The following is a 17,625-nucleotide window of genomic DNA, read 5'->3' as shown; positions in this document are numbered from 1 at the left end:
TTGATTAAAGAAAGATGGACACATAGTATATAGCTTAGTAAAACGTTTTCCGTGTTCTCAAATATGTCAGTGTGTCAATTAAATAGTTATTTAATTTTTTTATAGATGATTTTTTGTATCGTGTAGTTCGACGTTATGGCACAGTTATTTACGCACTCGTCTATTAGACTAATAAACTTAGACAGCCCCAGGGCTGTATATCAACCACTGTAATAAACAAATAAAATAAACTGCAGTTTTAATGTTAAACTTGTCTATCTTGTCTTGTCATGGTACTAGACTTTGAAATGAAACGTTTTAACGGCCTAAACTTATTACACTAATGGTTTATATGGCAATATGAGATTAAGAACGAGACTGACTCCAGTAACTTAACAATTCTCGTCTCTAAATTCGACGGTAAACTTCACATTAGCTTAGTATAGTTCGAGATATGCCTCTCTCGCTCTTAATATTGTTCTTAATCAATCATAATATGAAATATAAATACATAGTTATTTGTCAACTTGATGTGGCAGTCTCTCGTCTCTCTCACTTTGGCTGCAATTCCTTCGAAAAATTGAGTTATGCAAATGTAGTAAACTCGCATGGATACCCGCTGCACTCATTCTACAAGTTATAACGACTAATATGATTCAAAATAATAAGCTATATACTTTTGTTAAAATATTTTATTTTTGAAACGTAGATAAAATCGATACAAGTAATTAAAGTTCTTAACGATAACTTACGTTTTTACATAATGAAACTGTGATAAAATTGTAATGCATTTAAAATTAACAATTTAACAACTGCGCGCATTGTTATGAACCATGTCATTTTAACAATCATACGCACACTAAATAATTATATAAATATAGATATATAACATTTTATAACGACAAATTGACGTAGATCACAATCTAAAGTTTGCATAAAACGGCCCGTCGGTTTAAATAAATTACTAAAAGTTGAAATAACAAAAGTTTTAAATTATTTTTAAATTATTCTGACTTGAAGAGTAGTAACAACAACACTTCAATAAATAATAGAAACAAAAAACAACGTGAGTTCTATTACAATACGAAGGCTAATGTGATATAATTATTTACAAATATATAAGTATTACTTTCAGTAATTTTACTGTGCGTTAATTCCGTATATCGAGGTTTATATATAAAATGTTTCCCCATGTAAATTGCGAACACCTACAATATGCAGGCTTTAAGCGATGAGTGCCGCTCACACTTTTATCGCCGGGACACAGCGATCATACACACAAGTTGGTCTCTGCGCTAAGGGTGGGGCATTTGCACTTCGATATTCAATTTTGTCTTACATCGCACACGTACACCATTAATTACACTAGCAAACCGAAGTTCCTTAATTACAAAAGGAATACTATCCTTGGACTCCTTACATTAACAGTTCGTTTTACACAAAAGGATTTTGAATCGTAATAAATTGTTAATCGAGTTATACATGTATTTGCGGCTTTCTCATAGTTGCCGGCGCGTGCGCGCCTCCGGCCGCCGCTACGTGAGTAGCTTGAAGAACATAATTCCTAATGAGATGTTGATGAACAGCACCAAGATTATTAGCTGTTGCCGTGAAAACCAGTCCTGAAAATATAATTAACATTAATTTGTTTCAATTTTAATATAGATAATCATTCTACGTGAATTTCATGTCTTCAAGAATTTACGACACAGATTTATTTGTTTATGTTGGCGCTAAGACTTGTCAACGAGAGTTTAATATTAGATAGAAGACAATAAAAAGGTTATCCGTTGTTGTATTGTCCCTCCATTTATGATTTTATAAATGTATTTGTTTTTTGTATCAGTGTATAAATTACCTTGACTTGCGGACTGACTAAGTAGAGTAGAGGATTGGCTCTTAATTTCTCTGACTCTTCGTACATTCGTCGCACTTCCTCTCTCCGCGCAGAGCCGAGCGCTGACACCTCTTCGCGGGACATACCGCCGCCATCTGGCATTCTTGGCATTCCAGCGACGTCTGGCAACGACTTTTTACGTTGGAGTGCCTGTGGCGTACTCAACATCTGGAAAATTTATAAAACTTTTTTTTTATCTTGAAATAATAATATTTTGAAAATGTCCTGATAAAACCACCAAGAGCGATTGTTTTAGATTTGGCATATTGTTGATTTGTAGTTAAGCCGAAGAAGTAGCTTGTTTTATAAATTTTTGTCATACTAATAGAAGGTTTTCAACGAAACTGGTTTAACAGTAGAATCGTCGAAGTTATATAAATTTACTAATGCCGTAATTAATATACCTCAACGGGAGGAACATTGATCCAACTTTCAGAGGCCCGCCGGGCGAGAATCGCCGGCGAGCACATAAGATCTTCATCTTCCTCTTCATCCACTTGGTACCACATTATTTAAATTGTTACTCAAAATATCTACACCTCACACGATATCAAAAACGATAACGATATCTTTGTTACTTCATGTCGTAGAATGTTACACAAGTTTTTATGGTGTGAATGCCGAAAATAAATAGTTTTGTTTATTTTATAAAATATTCGGAATTTCCTATTTATATCTAGTAAAGAGGTGATGCGCGGAAAGCGGCAACGAATGACTGTCTCAAATTAGAAATAGAACGGGCTGGCAAGCTCCCGCCGCCCACCTCCACATCCCAACTCCCGAGCCAAACGTGTACAACTATAACTATCTGTTTTATCCGTGATTTTAGATATAATATGATTTTATAATTGAGCAAGATAATAGCCAGATTTGCTACATTCAACATATCGAAATTCAAATTAAGTTTTAATGAATCACTTCCGGAGAGTTCAAGAGTATGTCACGGCACGATTACGCTCCTGCTATTTGTATTCTTTAATTGTGTTGTACGAGTGCCAAATGATTTTAGTTAGTCCGGTAATTACACTAACCGAAAGTAATGTGTCACGATACTTTGCAAGCCAGATTTAGGCTCATTCTCATTAGCATTTTATTTTAATAAATAAAATATTATTAGTACCTACAACATTAACATGTTCAATTTTAAAATATTTACGGAATGTCTCTAGGTTATTCACAATGCCTTTTCATGTATTCGAAGCTTAATTAATGTTCATAAAATATTAAAAGTTCGTTCTTCAATATATCTGTTCAATAAGAAAATAATCTTACCTTGCGTCCACCGCCGCCTCCGCCTCCGCCACCACCTCCGCCTCCCATAGGCGCAGCCGGTGGTGGAGTCGGGTTTTGCGTAACATACAAACTCTCCGTACGCTTTGGCTGGTAAGGTGATGGTGATATTTCTTGGCCCAAAGTACGCTTCCGCAATAACGTATCTTCAAAGGGCTGTTGTTCCCGAGACGACGCGCGGGAAATAGAACCTCGCCCAGACGCTAGGTGTCCATTACTAGCAGGGGTGGCCGCTCGGGATGGTGGACGCGATGATGAAGCTGGTTGTGGTGCTATAGACCCTGACCTTGACCCGCTACTTGGTACTGCAGCTTCAACCGACGGTTGTCTTGATCGCCTTCCGTATCTATCGACACTCGAATCTCGGCTTGGGGGTCTTTTATAGTGATCGAAGTAATCAATCGATGGCCTACTTGTGGTCTGCCTTAAATCTCTCTCTCCATTAATGACATCCTGATCCGTAGGCTGCCGATACTGTTGTTGGTCCATAGTCGGTTGTCTGTAAAGTTGCTGGTCCGGTGCTTGTCTATAATTTTGGAGATCAGGCTGTTGGCTAAACTGCTGATCTGGTCTATATGCCGGTTCTTGTTGTCTATATGTTTGTGTATCTTGTCGATAGCCTTGTTGGTCTACATTAGGCATCTGCTTATCCAGTGCTCCTTCCGAATGAATCGTACCCGTGCGTAGTCCATTCCGTCCATATACTGCTGTGCCACTATCCACATATGTGGTGCTTTGAGGGTCCTGACGTGGTTGAGCAAGTATACTTTGTCGTCTCGAAATTCCTGGTCCAGCATTCCACTCTTGCGGTAGTCTTTGATTCAGTGACTGCCTCGTTGCTGATGATACTCGACGATCTTGATTTGTGTATTGTTGATTACTCTGATCGACACTTTGTTGTTGTTGTAAGCGGTATGCTGTAGCTTGTGGATTTAAGCCAAAACTGGCTCCGGAATCTCCTTGATATTGTTTTTGACTATCGAAAGCAGGATTTTGTAAATTTCCACTATTAGGCCATGTTTCGTGCGAGGCATTATAGTAAGAGTCATAGGTTGTTCCTGTATTTCTATCGTCACTGTTATAATTAGTATTATTAGCATATCTAGGGTCAACAGACTGTGCTGGTGGTTTTCCATATTGCGCTGAAGGTCTTCTAGAAGATATTGCATTTGGAATTTTATTCATTTGAGGAAGTTGCGTATGGGTCGGAGGGATGTGATTTGGAATGCTCTTTCCGTCCAAGATCTTTTCAGATTCTTGCACTGGGGGTGCTGTTACCTGTGATTCAAAAGGCTTTTGTCTATATCGTTCTCTTAAACCTATTCTATCAAATCCGGGATGCCTGAAATCAGGAGCGAACTGCTTAGCAGTAGCTTGTGCTATATCACAGTCTTCTTTAGCTTGGTCCGCCGCTTCATCGGCTTGCTCAGCTTTCCCCCGCGCCGTTGCTGTCCTGTAATGGAATGTTCATTTATTTCGTGAAATGCAATCGTATCGAATTTTATAATTTACAATTCTGAAGAAGTTTAAAGATACGTATTTCTTGGTTAATGTCTAACATTTTTTGAAATATGTTTTTAAATATAAAGCAGGAATAAATAAAATAGTACCACCAAGTACCTGGAAATAGCAATATCAGCTTTTTGTAATGCAATCTTAGAAGCCCGCTGCGCAGCATTAACCGCTGAGTCGATCCGTTCGCGAAATTTAGCCGAACGCATGAGAAACATATGTTTGCGTTTCTGGCTTGTTATTAAAACATTGTTTTTGTATTTTCCCTCCTCTCTAGTGCCATCTCTAAACGTTGTTACACCGTAGCCATACTTTCTATTTGAAAACCATTCTCCTTCATATCGAAGGCCGTCACTGCGCTCACTAATACCGAAGCCAGTTCGTTTGTCATTTTTCCATTCTCCCATATACGTTTCAGTAACAGAAGCATCTAAGTGTTCGTCCTGTAATATTATTAGTCATAAATTTAATGATTTCTGACATAGTGTTGTTGCATTATAAAGCAAATTAGAATAATCATTCTTAAATTCGTTGATTCGATTCTTAAATAAATAATTTAATTAATAGAAATAAATAATAAAACATCTTTTATCTACTACAATAATTATTTCCTGAGGAAGCGGGTTCTTGCAATTTAGGGCTTTGATCCAAAACATATTTTATTATTAGCTATCACCAATTTTAGTTATCCTATCCAATTTGGATTTAATCGAGTTGTAATAAATTTATGGGCATAGCTGGATCCAGCATATGAAATAAACAAGTGCAAACCACTGAATTAGAAGGTATTTTATTTCCTATAATACCTCAACAATAAAGCTAGTGTTGGAGTTGGTATGCAACGAGACCCTCGTCGTAGCGGAATGAGTGCTCTCGACGGACGAGACCCATGAGGCTGCGGACCCGCCGGAACCTCCAGACCTGACTGAAGCAGTTCCTCGCGGATCCAAGTCGCCAGCACTGCGCTCACGACGAAACCTCTGAAATTAAATATTTAATTTAGATAATAATCATATGCAATTTCGAAAAACAATGAAAGTTTCAGTATCCATCCTACACACTACTACTAAACGCGCAAATATAATAAAAATATGTATTTTTATTATATTTGCGCGTGCTGTTTTAAAAATATTTATTAGAAGAGTATTTTCTCACTTGTTACAACAAAATAATTACACTCAGTACCTATGGTTTTATTTATTAGCAGTCAGTTAAGGTTTAAAATATATCGAGCAATCGTACTCAACACGACTGATAACGTGTATACTTGACACGACATTGGTATTTTTTATATAAAGCTCCGTAATCTTCTGTGTTCTCATTGCATATATAAATTCAAAAACTATGCAGTATTCAATAAAAACTGAGATCGTTATTTCTATCATTAAATGTAAATTTTCTCACTCCTGCAATAGAATGAATCTACTAGGCATTCGCAGAATACCTTATCAATATAGGAAATCTAAAGCAGGATAAACTTACATTGAACAATCCCTTTTTCGCCTTTTCTCCTAACGAGCCCCGTCTTCTCGGAGGCTCATCAGAGCTGGTTCTAAGCACGAAGCCGCCTCTCGCTTCATCCATGCGATGGTTGCGTCTATCGGAGGGGTCTGGAATACCCGTGTCTGCCAGGGACGACATGGAGCCCCGGTGCTCTCGCGTACCACCACGATAGTGGGATGCGAGACCGAATGGAGCTGACGTCCGCACTCCATAACCATGACGGAGGCCTCGCATCCATTGTCCTTGATACGTTCCTGTAAAGTATTCAGTAAAATTATTTTGTTGCTTTGTTATCTATTTAAATCGATCATTTTTGTTATGGCATTTATATTTTTACCCTGTAGATTATTTGAAAAAAACAAAACGGTAGGCTAACCGAGCCTGGTGTATAAAAATAATAACATACATATGTAGTTCCGCACCAATTAAATTAATTTCTGTTATATCTGTGTTATTTTACGTTACGTAGGCTATATTTAGCCTAATTATAATATAAATGTGCCACCTTTGAGTTCAAGTCGGCCACGTCGTGGCCCGATCGTAAATTTAGTCATGTGATGTATACGAGTTTATAAGTTTACTTACCAAGTAAAAATTGGTCATAAAAGGATATGATTAAACTATGGTAATGAAATACCATAATTTGTGGTGTAATTTTATAGTAATAAAAAATTGGTATACGGTAAAATAGGCAGAAAGGTTAAAAGACAAAGGCGGGACCGAAACAGGCTTCCATCATTTGAGGTCAGTCTTAATATATAACAAAAGGAAGCCTCTTTGAAATATTGTGAAAAAATCAACGTGGAATTTTAAACGAGTTTGTGTTCATCGAGAAGTAATAAATTTATGATCAGTCTATGAGATTTGCGTAGACTGAGGCGGTCTGCGTTGGCCTTCCGAACCCATTACTTTCAATAGACAAATACCGATGACGAATAGGTATTATTTTAGTTCCGTTCTAGAAGCAATGAATAATTTTACTAAATTACTTAAATTATATTTAAAAACTGTAATGCTTATTGCTCATTAAAGTACTAAATACGTCCTATTTTTTACTTTTAAAACATCTGCAATGCAACACGCATTCATTGCATTTATAAATTCAAGCGGAATTGCTGAAAATTAATTCGCATAAACCTCACATGCTCTAAAAATACGGGAAAAATGTTAAAATTGGTGTTAGGAGAAAAAAATCATTTGTACGATTCAATAAAATTATTGGAGCTTAAAGCCCTGTCCACAAATGCAATAAGTATAACAGGTACACTATTTGTTCTATTGTCAAGTTATTATTCATGTGGCAGTTTATTCCCTGGGATTCAAACTATCATATTGTGTAATCGGATATATAGATTGTTTAGTAATCTTAAAACTGCTACCTATATCAATGCGTTGTTCGTGACATTTAATTTTATTTATATAGCTTTTTTATTGCTTAGTAAACATGTTTTTCGGAGAATTAAACTCTCTAAGAAATAAGAAATACCGGACCAAGTATACTAAGGAGGCGATTATAGCCTGGCAAAACTTATTCTTTTGTTTTAGCATGAAATAAGCCGTCGATAAATGTCGATGCGGCGGGCAAAGCAGGCGTGTCCATGCTAATTTTAACCGTTGAGGGCCGCAGATGGCGGAGCGTGCAGGGCCAACTCACAAGAGCCATTCATATAAAACAAATGAAAATGCCTACTGATATTTCCTATCAGTAGCCGGTCTAAAGCTGTTAGCGATTGAAACACATAAATCAGTCTAAATTTACTGTATCTAAATAGCAAATGGAATTGAAGGAAGGCGAACATTTAAGAGCAACAGTAATTTTTCTTTTCGAATTTTCAATATTAAATTAGGAAGAATGTCACATCCACGATTTTATGAATGACAAATCTTAATGCGGCCGTGACTCAAGAAGCCGAATATTATTACGTGACGCGTTGCCATAGCACTCTGTACTTACAAACTATAGCTACGCAACAGTGGAATATGTTTCTCTATCGACTTTAAGAAAAACAAAGAATTAAGAGATTGCTGTAGCTTTGAAAGTAATCCTCATTTGGTTAGCACTTGACGTGAGTTTTAATGCAATTTGTTGAAGTTTAAATTGTTAGTACTTTTTACAGTGTCTTGCCCTTTATCAAAGCATATCTATCTTCAGTATAGATTGTGGAATGGAATAAAAGCTTTAAATACAAAAAATATTTAAAATCTGTTTTAATAACTTTCAACATTAAGATAAATCTATCCGATAATACAATGTATTTATTGATATACGCTAGAATTCATTGGAATCGTATTACTGCTTGCAGCATGATTCATTTGAACTGAGATTAAATTATTGTGCATAGCATCACGCACCGACTAATGTTTTTGTAGGCATTGCACAACTGTGGTTTTCTTTTCAGTCCACATTCATTATATAGGTCATTGGGTGCTTTCCATCTGCGCTATTATTAAGCTGTGGAAAGAATTGTACCAGGAGGGATTGAGTCTTGTATAGGAAAATTAGTTCGTAGTTATAAAACAGATAACGACCGGTAGACCAAGCTTTTATGAACCGTTTCGAACGATGACTAATTTATGAAAACATGTTCGGTATAAAATGTAGGCTATAATATCAATAACTGCTCACAAAAGCAAAACATGAGTCAATTTTATATTTGTTCTGTGGGATATTCCCATAGTTACACTTTCTTGGATATTCATCAGCGTTGTTAACTTGATTGTCAACATTATTTTTATATTGTAGCTGTACTTATTGTGAAATCTAAGCTTTATCTATCCCTCATATAACACCAATTACGTTTAGCTGGTAACGCATTGTTCGTAAACATCCCAGAGTTAAGTTAAGTGTGGAAGTAGTTGAAGACTGACTTTTTTTTTTAAATAAAATAGGGGGCAAACGGGCAGGAGGCTCACCTGATGTTAAGTGATACCGCCGCCCATGGACACTCTCAATGCCAGAGGGCTCGCGAGTGCGTTGCCTGCCTTTTAAGAATTTGTACGCTCTTTTCTTGAAGGACCCTAAGTCGAATTGGTTCGGAAATACTTCAGTAATAAACAATGACTTGTATATAAAACATGACCAGTGAAATATACACATTAATATTTAATGTCATGTTGCAATTTTGGGAATAAATGCTTTTTATATTATATAATTCCAGTTGCTAAATTCCAACTATCAAAATGTTAGAGTTTCTCATTATCCTTACGATATACGCCCTGCGATGACGTCATACAGATATATTAGAATTCCAAGACAAGTGAATGTATGTTTAATTTATATCGTTTAGCCGTTGCCAATGTGGTTTTAATTGTTTTGATTTTAAAATCCTAAGATTACACAACACTAGAACGTCACGGTCATGTAAACTGAAGTATTTTAGTCGGCATTCAAATCATTTGGCAATGAGTATGTACTGACCGCCGTCGGCGTATGTTTCGGAGCCGTATCCATCTTGCATTCCGTTTGCCCAGGTGCCTTCATACTTGGCGTTGCTGGTAGTGCTCTGTCTAACTCCATAGCGACCTTTGTAGCCTTGTGTCCATTCACCACGGTACAGCCATCGGTCTCGAGTCTCCACGCCCAGGCCGTGGCGCTTTCCGTTTTGCCATTGTCCCTCGAACGAGCTCCCACTGGAATTTAGAAAAACAATTGTTTAATACGTTTTCGAAACTTTTTTTTACATTCTCACCCTCTTATTCACAAATACTACTAATCTTTTAACTTCTGTAGTTTAGTTATGTAAGAATCGAATTGATAAGATACCTTTTGTTTAAATTAATTAAATGAATCAGTCGTATTGCAAATGAATGCTAATTATCCCAAATATAAAAAAAATATTATAGTTTCACGTGGTATATAATTAAAATATATATATTAAACGTGAAATTTTTGAATATATATTTTATTGTCTTCGTTTCATACAGCGATGTAAATAATGATAAAATAAATCACGTTACAATCCGTAAAAGTGTTTTTTCGTTCGAAAAAGAATTAATATGGTTGTTGTGTTAAATACCTGTAGTTATAAGAACCTTCCAATTGCTATAAAACTGTTCCATTAATATATGAGATTTTTATTATTATTGGTGTTAAAAACGACTCGTGAAATCGGGTTAGGTAGGCCCTGTCGTACATAGCTGGACCAAATCTAGAAAGTGCTAGAGGGACAAGTTAAAAGTACGCATAGCCGTCGAGCATGCATGGTGAATGTCATGAATGTGTATGAATCTAGAGAGGTAGGCCAGGTTTGTAGCAACTGGAGATCCGTAGTATCTACCTATCCCTTGAGGATGATATAAATAAATAAAGAAAATTCTATAATAACATAGTGTCTTTGATTCCGGCTATTGGTATCTAAAACGGAAATAAAGCTAAGCTAGAATCTTAATTGAAAAAAAGTGTCGTAAAATTTTGGAATCGTACTTATTATTACGTATTATTTGCAATATTTGAACCTACTTGAAATAGTTTTACATGTAAAGCAGAGGCTAGAAAATGAACGATGTTCTACGGAATTGACGTACGCTACGAGGTACATTTATTAATAAAATATAATGTGAACTACATAACGACGTCATTATATATTCGAAGGCGACTTGTAGCTTTAACTACGCCCATACTTTATGTAGATTATGTAGTTTTTTATGACTATGAACAAAAATATTTTATATTATAACTTTTTATTTACTTCGGACACCACCGTGAAAAAACAATACTCTACGGAAAAATTACCCACTTACTTCGTACTTCATAACATATGTTATCTTTAAATACTTTAAAGTTTGCTTTACGATTAAAAGTAAATCACTATCTTTTATGAGTTGCGCTATCGGTTATAGGAGAAAAGTGGTGATAAATCTATTTATTGTCACACTGAGATTATATTACTCTAAACTTTAAATCCCCATCACCATCGAATACAAACAGGCACGCACAACGGACCGACTACGCGTCTAAGTGCGGAAATTGAGTCCACCCTACCTTACCTTACCTTACCACCATCGAATATAAGTTTTATAGAAATCTAGATAATTAAAAAGAAACAAAATTTATATTTCTTTGTGTGATCTGTTGTTAGCGCATATTATAGAGAGTATTCGTCTACGTATAGTATTACCGACAACACTGAAACTAAATAACCTTGAACGAGAACTAGGGCGGTGTCGCTACTCCCTACAGTATTCACCCCTGTTTCTTATGTAAATGTATGCCTTCTCATTACTACTTAGTACCAGTGTTTTAGCTGGCCTTATATAGAATTTAGTTTGCAAATACTACGTACATTAACCTCAACACGTTTCTGGATTCTTCGCTGACTATTTTTACGTCGAAATGTAATTTTTTTGTCTCTTCCATCCCAACAACTAGCACGTTTTAGACAAATTCGTTAACAATGAATATTATAAGTAAAAATTACAGTACTAACTATATGTATTGTAAACAAGGAAAAGTTGTTGGACAATGGACTAACCACGAAACATAGAGACATGTTTGCAGTTAAATTAACAACTGAGCATAGGAGAAATTAAGAAGTGGACGTTTATTTGATCAGATTCACTTCAAAGATGTTGCCAATTTTATGTACACTTGATTAAAATAATGGAACCCAGGGAAAAGCAAACAAAATCTTGATTGTAACCGGATTTCTTTAAAAAATAATTTAACAATATCAATAAGGATTCATTACACCTAAAGTTTGTTTATAGTTGAACTATATTAAACCGCGTCCAGTGAGGTGAGAGAGCAGTGTTAGCCCCGTGGTTAAGCCTTATGACATTGACCTAAAGCCGTTGGTTTGAATGTAACTGTTCTAATAAATCTTTAATTTTGACCGATCATGTGTGTCATGCACAGAATGCTGATCATCTACAGTCATGACTATAAAAACACGAATCAACAAAAAATTTCAATTATCAATACAAAAGACATAGGAATACAAATACACTGGGCACAGGGATTTAATATTAAATAGGTAAAGCGATGTTATATAAACAATAAATAAGACTATTGCAATACAAGTGTTGCGAAATATTTTATTAATATTCGTTCTCAGTATCGTTTAATTACATTCTCAAACGAAGTCTTGAAAAACAGGTACATTGTTTTCCATCGTTGTACGTTACAGGGCGGTATTGTCCGCCCACGTATCATGACGCATCATTCCCATGAAATTACGCTCAACTATGACGAGGTGACATCGACATCTTATTTTTACCAGTGCACTTATCCCATTTAAATGCCGATATTTCCAAATTTTCAATTCTACCAAAATCTCTAAAATACTAAAGCAATATTAACAAATTTACTGTAACCATTTGCCGAGCTTAACTTTTTTGATATTACTGTTGTAAAAATTGTTCAAACCATAATAAGCCTTAGTACTTTTAGTCCAGAATAAAATATTTCGAATTGTTAAATTACTTTTCAGCACTTTCGCTTTGAGCTGAATTAATGACTTAACTATATTTTTATTATATATTAGGTACTCATTTATATGTATAATTTAACTACATGTTAATTGTTTAATAAGTGCACGTAAAGTTTCGTTACTCTTGGATGGCGTGAATAAATTCAGTGAGTAATTTATGTATTATTTGAACTTGTAAAGATTTTATGTTTCGCCAGCTATCGAACCCAGAATCTCGGATACGCACTGTGTTTCCAATTAATCCACGACGATATTATATTTATAATAAGCATCGGTTTTATTATAACTTCGTCTTAATATAGTTTAATATTAATAATTTTTTTTAAATAATAAATTTTTATATGTCTAAACCATCGAACCAGTCACTCATTTCATTTACGAAGTATAAAAATACACGTGAACTTATTACCGACATATTATAAGTCGATCTAATTTCGATATTATATCAACATGAATGTAATAATAAGGCTTTATAACTCCGCCGAAATTCTGTGTTAGTAACTAAAAGTAATTTTTAACTGGTAAAATCCAGAGGTGATCAGGTGAAATATAATTTTTTTCAGGCTCTAGTAGACACTTCAAGCATAGAAAGATTTATCTTTTGTTATTTATTGTTCGTTGTCTTCAATGATCAATGAAAAATACACCGAAATGTTCCTGCCCAACACAAGACTTCAAATAGAGCATTTGTTGTAATCAAACCGAAACGATTTATTGTAACAATTACAATTCAAAATGAATTTAACGTTCCACTTTTCTCTACTGTTGGTCTTTGTTGCTGGTGTTTGCAGAAACAATGAAGTGTTTTTCCGACACGAACAAGTTGAGCAAGTATTGTTAGATCTTAAAATGTCTTTATACTATTTCATACATTGCAAAATTAGTTTATAATTAGCTATTATTTTTTATTTAACTGTATTTAAATTTTTAAGTTAATATGACAAATGTCACTTCTTCACCAAAGTCAATTAAGAAGTAAAATCTTGAGACGTTGTTAAGTCAAAGCCTACATTGAGTACTTTTGGAACCATCTACATTCTAGGTCAAGATGTCAACTAGAGCCAACCTTGTGGTTAGTGCTAGGTTTTATATATTACTATGGCATGTGAGTGATATTTGACAGGCCAAGGGCGTTCGAAAGTGGTATTATTTCTCTAGACACTAGGAGAATAGTGTCTTCTTCTAATTTAACAAGAATTATTTATATTGTAGATGGTGAGCGGATTTTGTATATGTCCACCCACCCCATTGGGTAACAAAGCTTGATTTGAAAAACAAATAATTATATCATAAAGCAATATTATTTCCCAATTTCCATGGGACGTGTGCATTTAGCACATATAATATATTTATATAAGTAGTAATCAACATAATTAACTTCAGTGGGATATTAGCCCAAATATCATAATGTATTACAATTTATCTTTAATTAAAAACAAACTAAAGGTCGGTGTTTTTGGTAGGTTTGATTTTATTATTTCTACGTATTCCGTATAGAATTACTGCGTGTGCGTGTTCGAAAAATAATTATTTACACGCCTAAGTTCCCTGTTATGTCCTAAAACCTTACTATAGGTAACCACGAATCGTAAAATTAACAGAACAGCTTATTTTGTGAAGTTTCAAGAATTGCGGTTTTGAGGTTTTATATTATACATTCTCTCTGAATATAGTATATATTTTTACATTTTTATATATATTTTATATTTATATAAAAATAGTATATATTTTTAGGTTTCTCTTATCTTATCGTATTATAAGCACTACTTTATTATGCTAAGAAAATTTATCAAGGGGTTTTTTATCTACTTTTTAGACTCAACACATGAGAACCCACTAAAAGGTCGGGGTAAAAGTTAGCTTTTCATAGAGAATGTATAATATAAAAGAATTTATAACTCAATTACAATGTCGCGGGTTCACACTATTTTGATGGAGCAACGACCTGGCGAATGTGGGTTACACGGGAGGCGTCCGCCGAGATTAATAGGAAAGCCTGGCACAGCAACGCATTCTGCCCGAGCCACATACTGTTTGATGTCTATATCTCATATAATAATATAAATTTTTAATGTGAGGTTTTAAGATAAGTTTTATTCGATATAGTTCTATGGTATTGTAGGATAGTTAATACAATATATTTCATTTCTAATGATTGAACTGAGTCTAACTAGACGTTACTTTTTGACAAGACTTGTTGCATACTTAAACAAGACTTACTTAAGTCTGTAGACTTAGTTTAAGTATGCAACATAAGAGATTATGAAAAATGAGTTCTTATTGTAATGTAATGTAGAATGTTATTAGACAATATTCAGTCACATGTCAGTCCCCGTGACTGAAAGATTGAACATCTGCAACACATTAGCCTCAATTACATTTTATAAAAGCGTAGTTCTTCTGCAAATATATTAGTATGGAGTCTAATAGACGTGTTTACATCTAACAATGGGTCAATTGACGGGGCAATAAGAACGTTTCAGTTATAGCTACACGGCATACGTTATCAATATCTTATCATCATACACTACAAATCGATATGTAGATATAGTTCCTCGACGACTGAAACATTAGGCACTTTCACCGCTGGTACACGCGTTTTCTAGCGAAACACCGAACTCAATTATTAATAGCGGACTATTTTTGGAGTCGCTTCGGACGCGGATTTCGGGCACGTGCGAGGCCCGGGCTGAGACACTATCTCACCTGGGCCAGGTGTAGACGCCGGATACTTCAAATCCATAGTGCCAGGAACCGGCGTACGCTCCTTGGCCTTTGGGCCCCGTGCACACACCATGACCGTGGGCTTTGCCGTCCTCCCAGCCTCCGCAGTAGGTGCCGCCGTCGTCGAAGTCGAAGCGGCCACCGTTGAGGCCACGCTGGGGGGGGCTTCCGCTAGCGGCGAGCGCGGCGTCGGCTGGCTCGCTCGGCTGCATCACGCGGACCCGTGCTGCCGCGGAGGGGGACGCCTCCCGCGCGCGCCCTCCGCCGAGCTCGCGGTATAAATAAACATCAGCTGGGCATGTCGCGCCGTGGCGCGCGGCCGAGTGAACACCACACCGCTTCTGCGCGAGAACTGCCAGCGACGCCCGCCGCCCTCGCCCTGCCGCCCGCCCGCCCAGCGCACTGCGCAATCCCAACTCGCTTCACAATACGCGCTCTAACCGCTATATTGACTTCATTAGCGAAATGCACTTCTTCCTCCCCCTGACACGTTTCATTTTAATAGCCGAGATGGAAACGCGAAGACTTGTTTTGAAAACTATAATCGCTTTTGGATTCATTTAACTTAGTTAACTTAAGAACTAGTTCTGGTAAACTAAAACATTGTCAAGACAATAGAATAATCATTTTTTGTAACCAATTTTAATTTGTTAGTCATTTTCATGTAGTTACTGAAACAGTCAACCACAAAGTTACTTATTTTTTGTCTAGTCTTCACATTACTGTTAGGAAAATATTTAACTAAGGTTAAATTAATTAAAATTCACATCATGACATTTATACTTTATTAGTTTGGCAGTGACTTATTTATAATTTTAATAAAATATATTGGTTTTAAAACGAAACCATATCATCTTTGTATGTATAGCTTAATGTAATGTGTGACATTACTTTTAGACTTAATGGTAAAATATAATTATTTAAGTACAACACTTTCATGTAAAACCAAAAAAACTGTAAAATTTTACATCATATTATTTTAGCTGCACCTGATTAACAATAAAAACAAACTATTTACACTTATCTTCACCATTCCATTCAATACCGTTACCAGGCAATGGGCTTTTGAAATATGGTGATAACCATACCAAATACCACCTTGACCCAAATACTTCTATTACATTCTGTTTAAGGCCTCTATTGTATGTTACTTCTTTAGAATTGTGTTTAATTTCAGGTGTAACTTTTCCCTTTAAAAGATTATTAAAATGATAAAAGAAGAGAAATCCAGTAAACATAGCAACTATAAAATTGATTTCAACAAGAAACACATAAACAGTCTCGTCACCAAAATCTATTACAAAACAGGCCAAAGGAAAAAGGAATTTTCCAATAACCAAGCCATTATTCCATTTTAAGAATATGGCTAAAAATTTAACATTGTAATAAAATGCATACACCATGGCAACAAATATATAAAATGTAAAACACATAAAATATCTATGATTATAGTAACCTACACAGCAGGCAAAGAAGGTGCAATGGTGGTCTCTTTTCAGTATACATAAATCACAATTATTGCAATGCCAGGCTCGAGGAGGCCTAAAACACTCACAGACAGCACACAGTGTCCAATTCTCTTTGTTTTCAAAATCCAGAACTCTCCCTTTTACACTTGTATCAGTAAACATTCCATAAATCATATTTCCTAATATATTCATTAGAAGAAATGTTGCACATGCTAAATGTACAAAGAATGGGAAACTCCATTCTTCTACTGTTGCAGGGAGAACTACAACCAATTCAAAATACAGAAAAGCTGGCACTAACACAAATATTATGGTAAGATATGTACCATGTTCCAAAAGTCTTTTTAATTGCTTATTTTGAATGAATTGCAATTTCAACATCTTAATATGTTTTTTATTGCAGGTCGCTTGTACATATCTGAAAAATGAATAATGTCGGTTTATATATCAGTTACAGCTTGTATTTCTTATATTGAGGAAATACGTAAGATTCTTAGGTTTCTCAAGATAAACATACTTTTATGAAAATGACTAAACATTTATATGGCACACTGTTATGCGTATGCTTACTAATAGTATATGTATATTTTTATAAGCGATTACTTTCTTTCTTTTATTCTAAATATAAATATTTAATTAGTCTTATTTAAGAATTAAATTAAAAATATGTGTTATAGTTTTCGAATCAGCTGGTGGTATATATTATTATATAGTGATAAGCAAAAAGTATTGATACTCTTGTTTTGTGACTAAAGTACTTTTGGAATCGATACTTTTGTTCCGATACTTTCTAAAAGTATTGATACTTTTCGTCTTAATATTT

The 17,625-nt window shown here is 35.2% G+C and overlaps 2 protein-coding genes across 3 annotated transcripts; both read right to left on the bottom strand.

The window, feature by feature from the left end:
• Positions 1-653: 653 nt before the first annotated feature.
• Positions 654-16,041, bottom strand: LOC123712610 (junctophilin-1). Of its 2 annotated transcripts, XM_045665806.1 has the most exons (8): positions 15,316-16,041; positions 9,600-9,811; positions 6,161-6,435; positions 5,485-5,658; positions 4,787-5,121; positions 3,149-4,619; positions 1,838-2,044; positions 654-1,601 (listed from the first exon to the last, which is right to left on the bottom strand). In XM_045665806.1, the coding sequence occupies exons 1-8, from the start codon at positions 15,543-15,545 to the stop codon at positions 1,515-1,517; spliced, it is 2,991 nt and encodes a 996-aa protein (XP_045521762.1). In that variant the 5' UTR covers positions 15,546-16,041; the 3' UTR covers positions 654-1,514. The 2 variants fall into 2 exon arrangements, with proteins under 2 accessions (XP_045521762.1, XP_045521763.1); XM_045665807.1 differs by lacking the exons at positions 3,149-4,619; positions 4,787-5,121; positions 5,485-5,658; ... (1 more) ...; positions 9,600-9,811; positions 15,316-16,041 and adding an exon at positions 2,281-3,095.
• A 91-nt stretch (positions 16,042-16,132) lies between these two features.
• Positions 16,133-17,451, bottom strand: LOC123712611 (probable palmitoyltransferase ZDHHC24). Its single transcript, XM_045665808.1, has 2 exons — positions 17,320-17,451; positions 16,133-17,220 (listed from the first exon to the last, which is right to left on the bottom strand). The coding sequence occupies exon 2, from the start codon at positions 17,181-17,183 to the stop codon at positions 16,344-16,346; it is 840 nt and encodes a 279-aa protein (XP_045521764.1). The 5' UTR covers positions 17,184-17,220; positions 17,320-17,451; the 3' UTR covers positions 16,133-16,343.
• Between the last annotated feature and the right edge of the window lie 174 nt (positions 17,452-17,625).

This window comes from Pieris brassicae, chromosome 7 (genome assembly GCF_905147105.1).
Source record: "Pieris brassicae chromosome 7, ilPieBrab1.1, whole genome shotgun sequence".
NCBI classification, from domain to species: Eukaryota; Metazoa; Arthropoda; class Insecta; order Lepidoptera; family Pieridae; genus Pieris; species Pieris brassicae.
The sequence above is the reverse complement of the archived record's forward strand: the minus strand, read 5'-3'. Positions and strand labels throughout refer to the sequence as shown.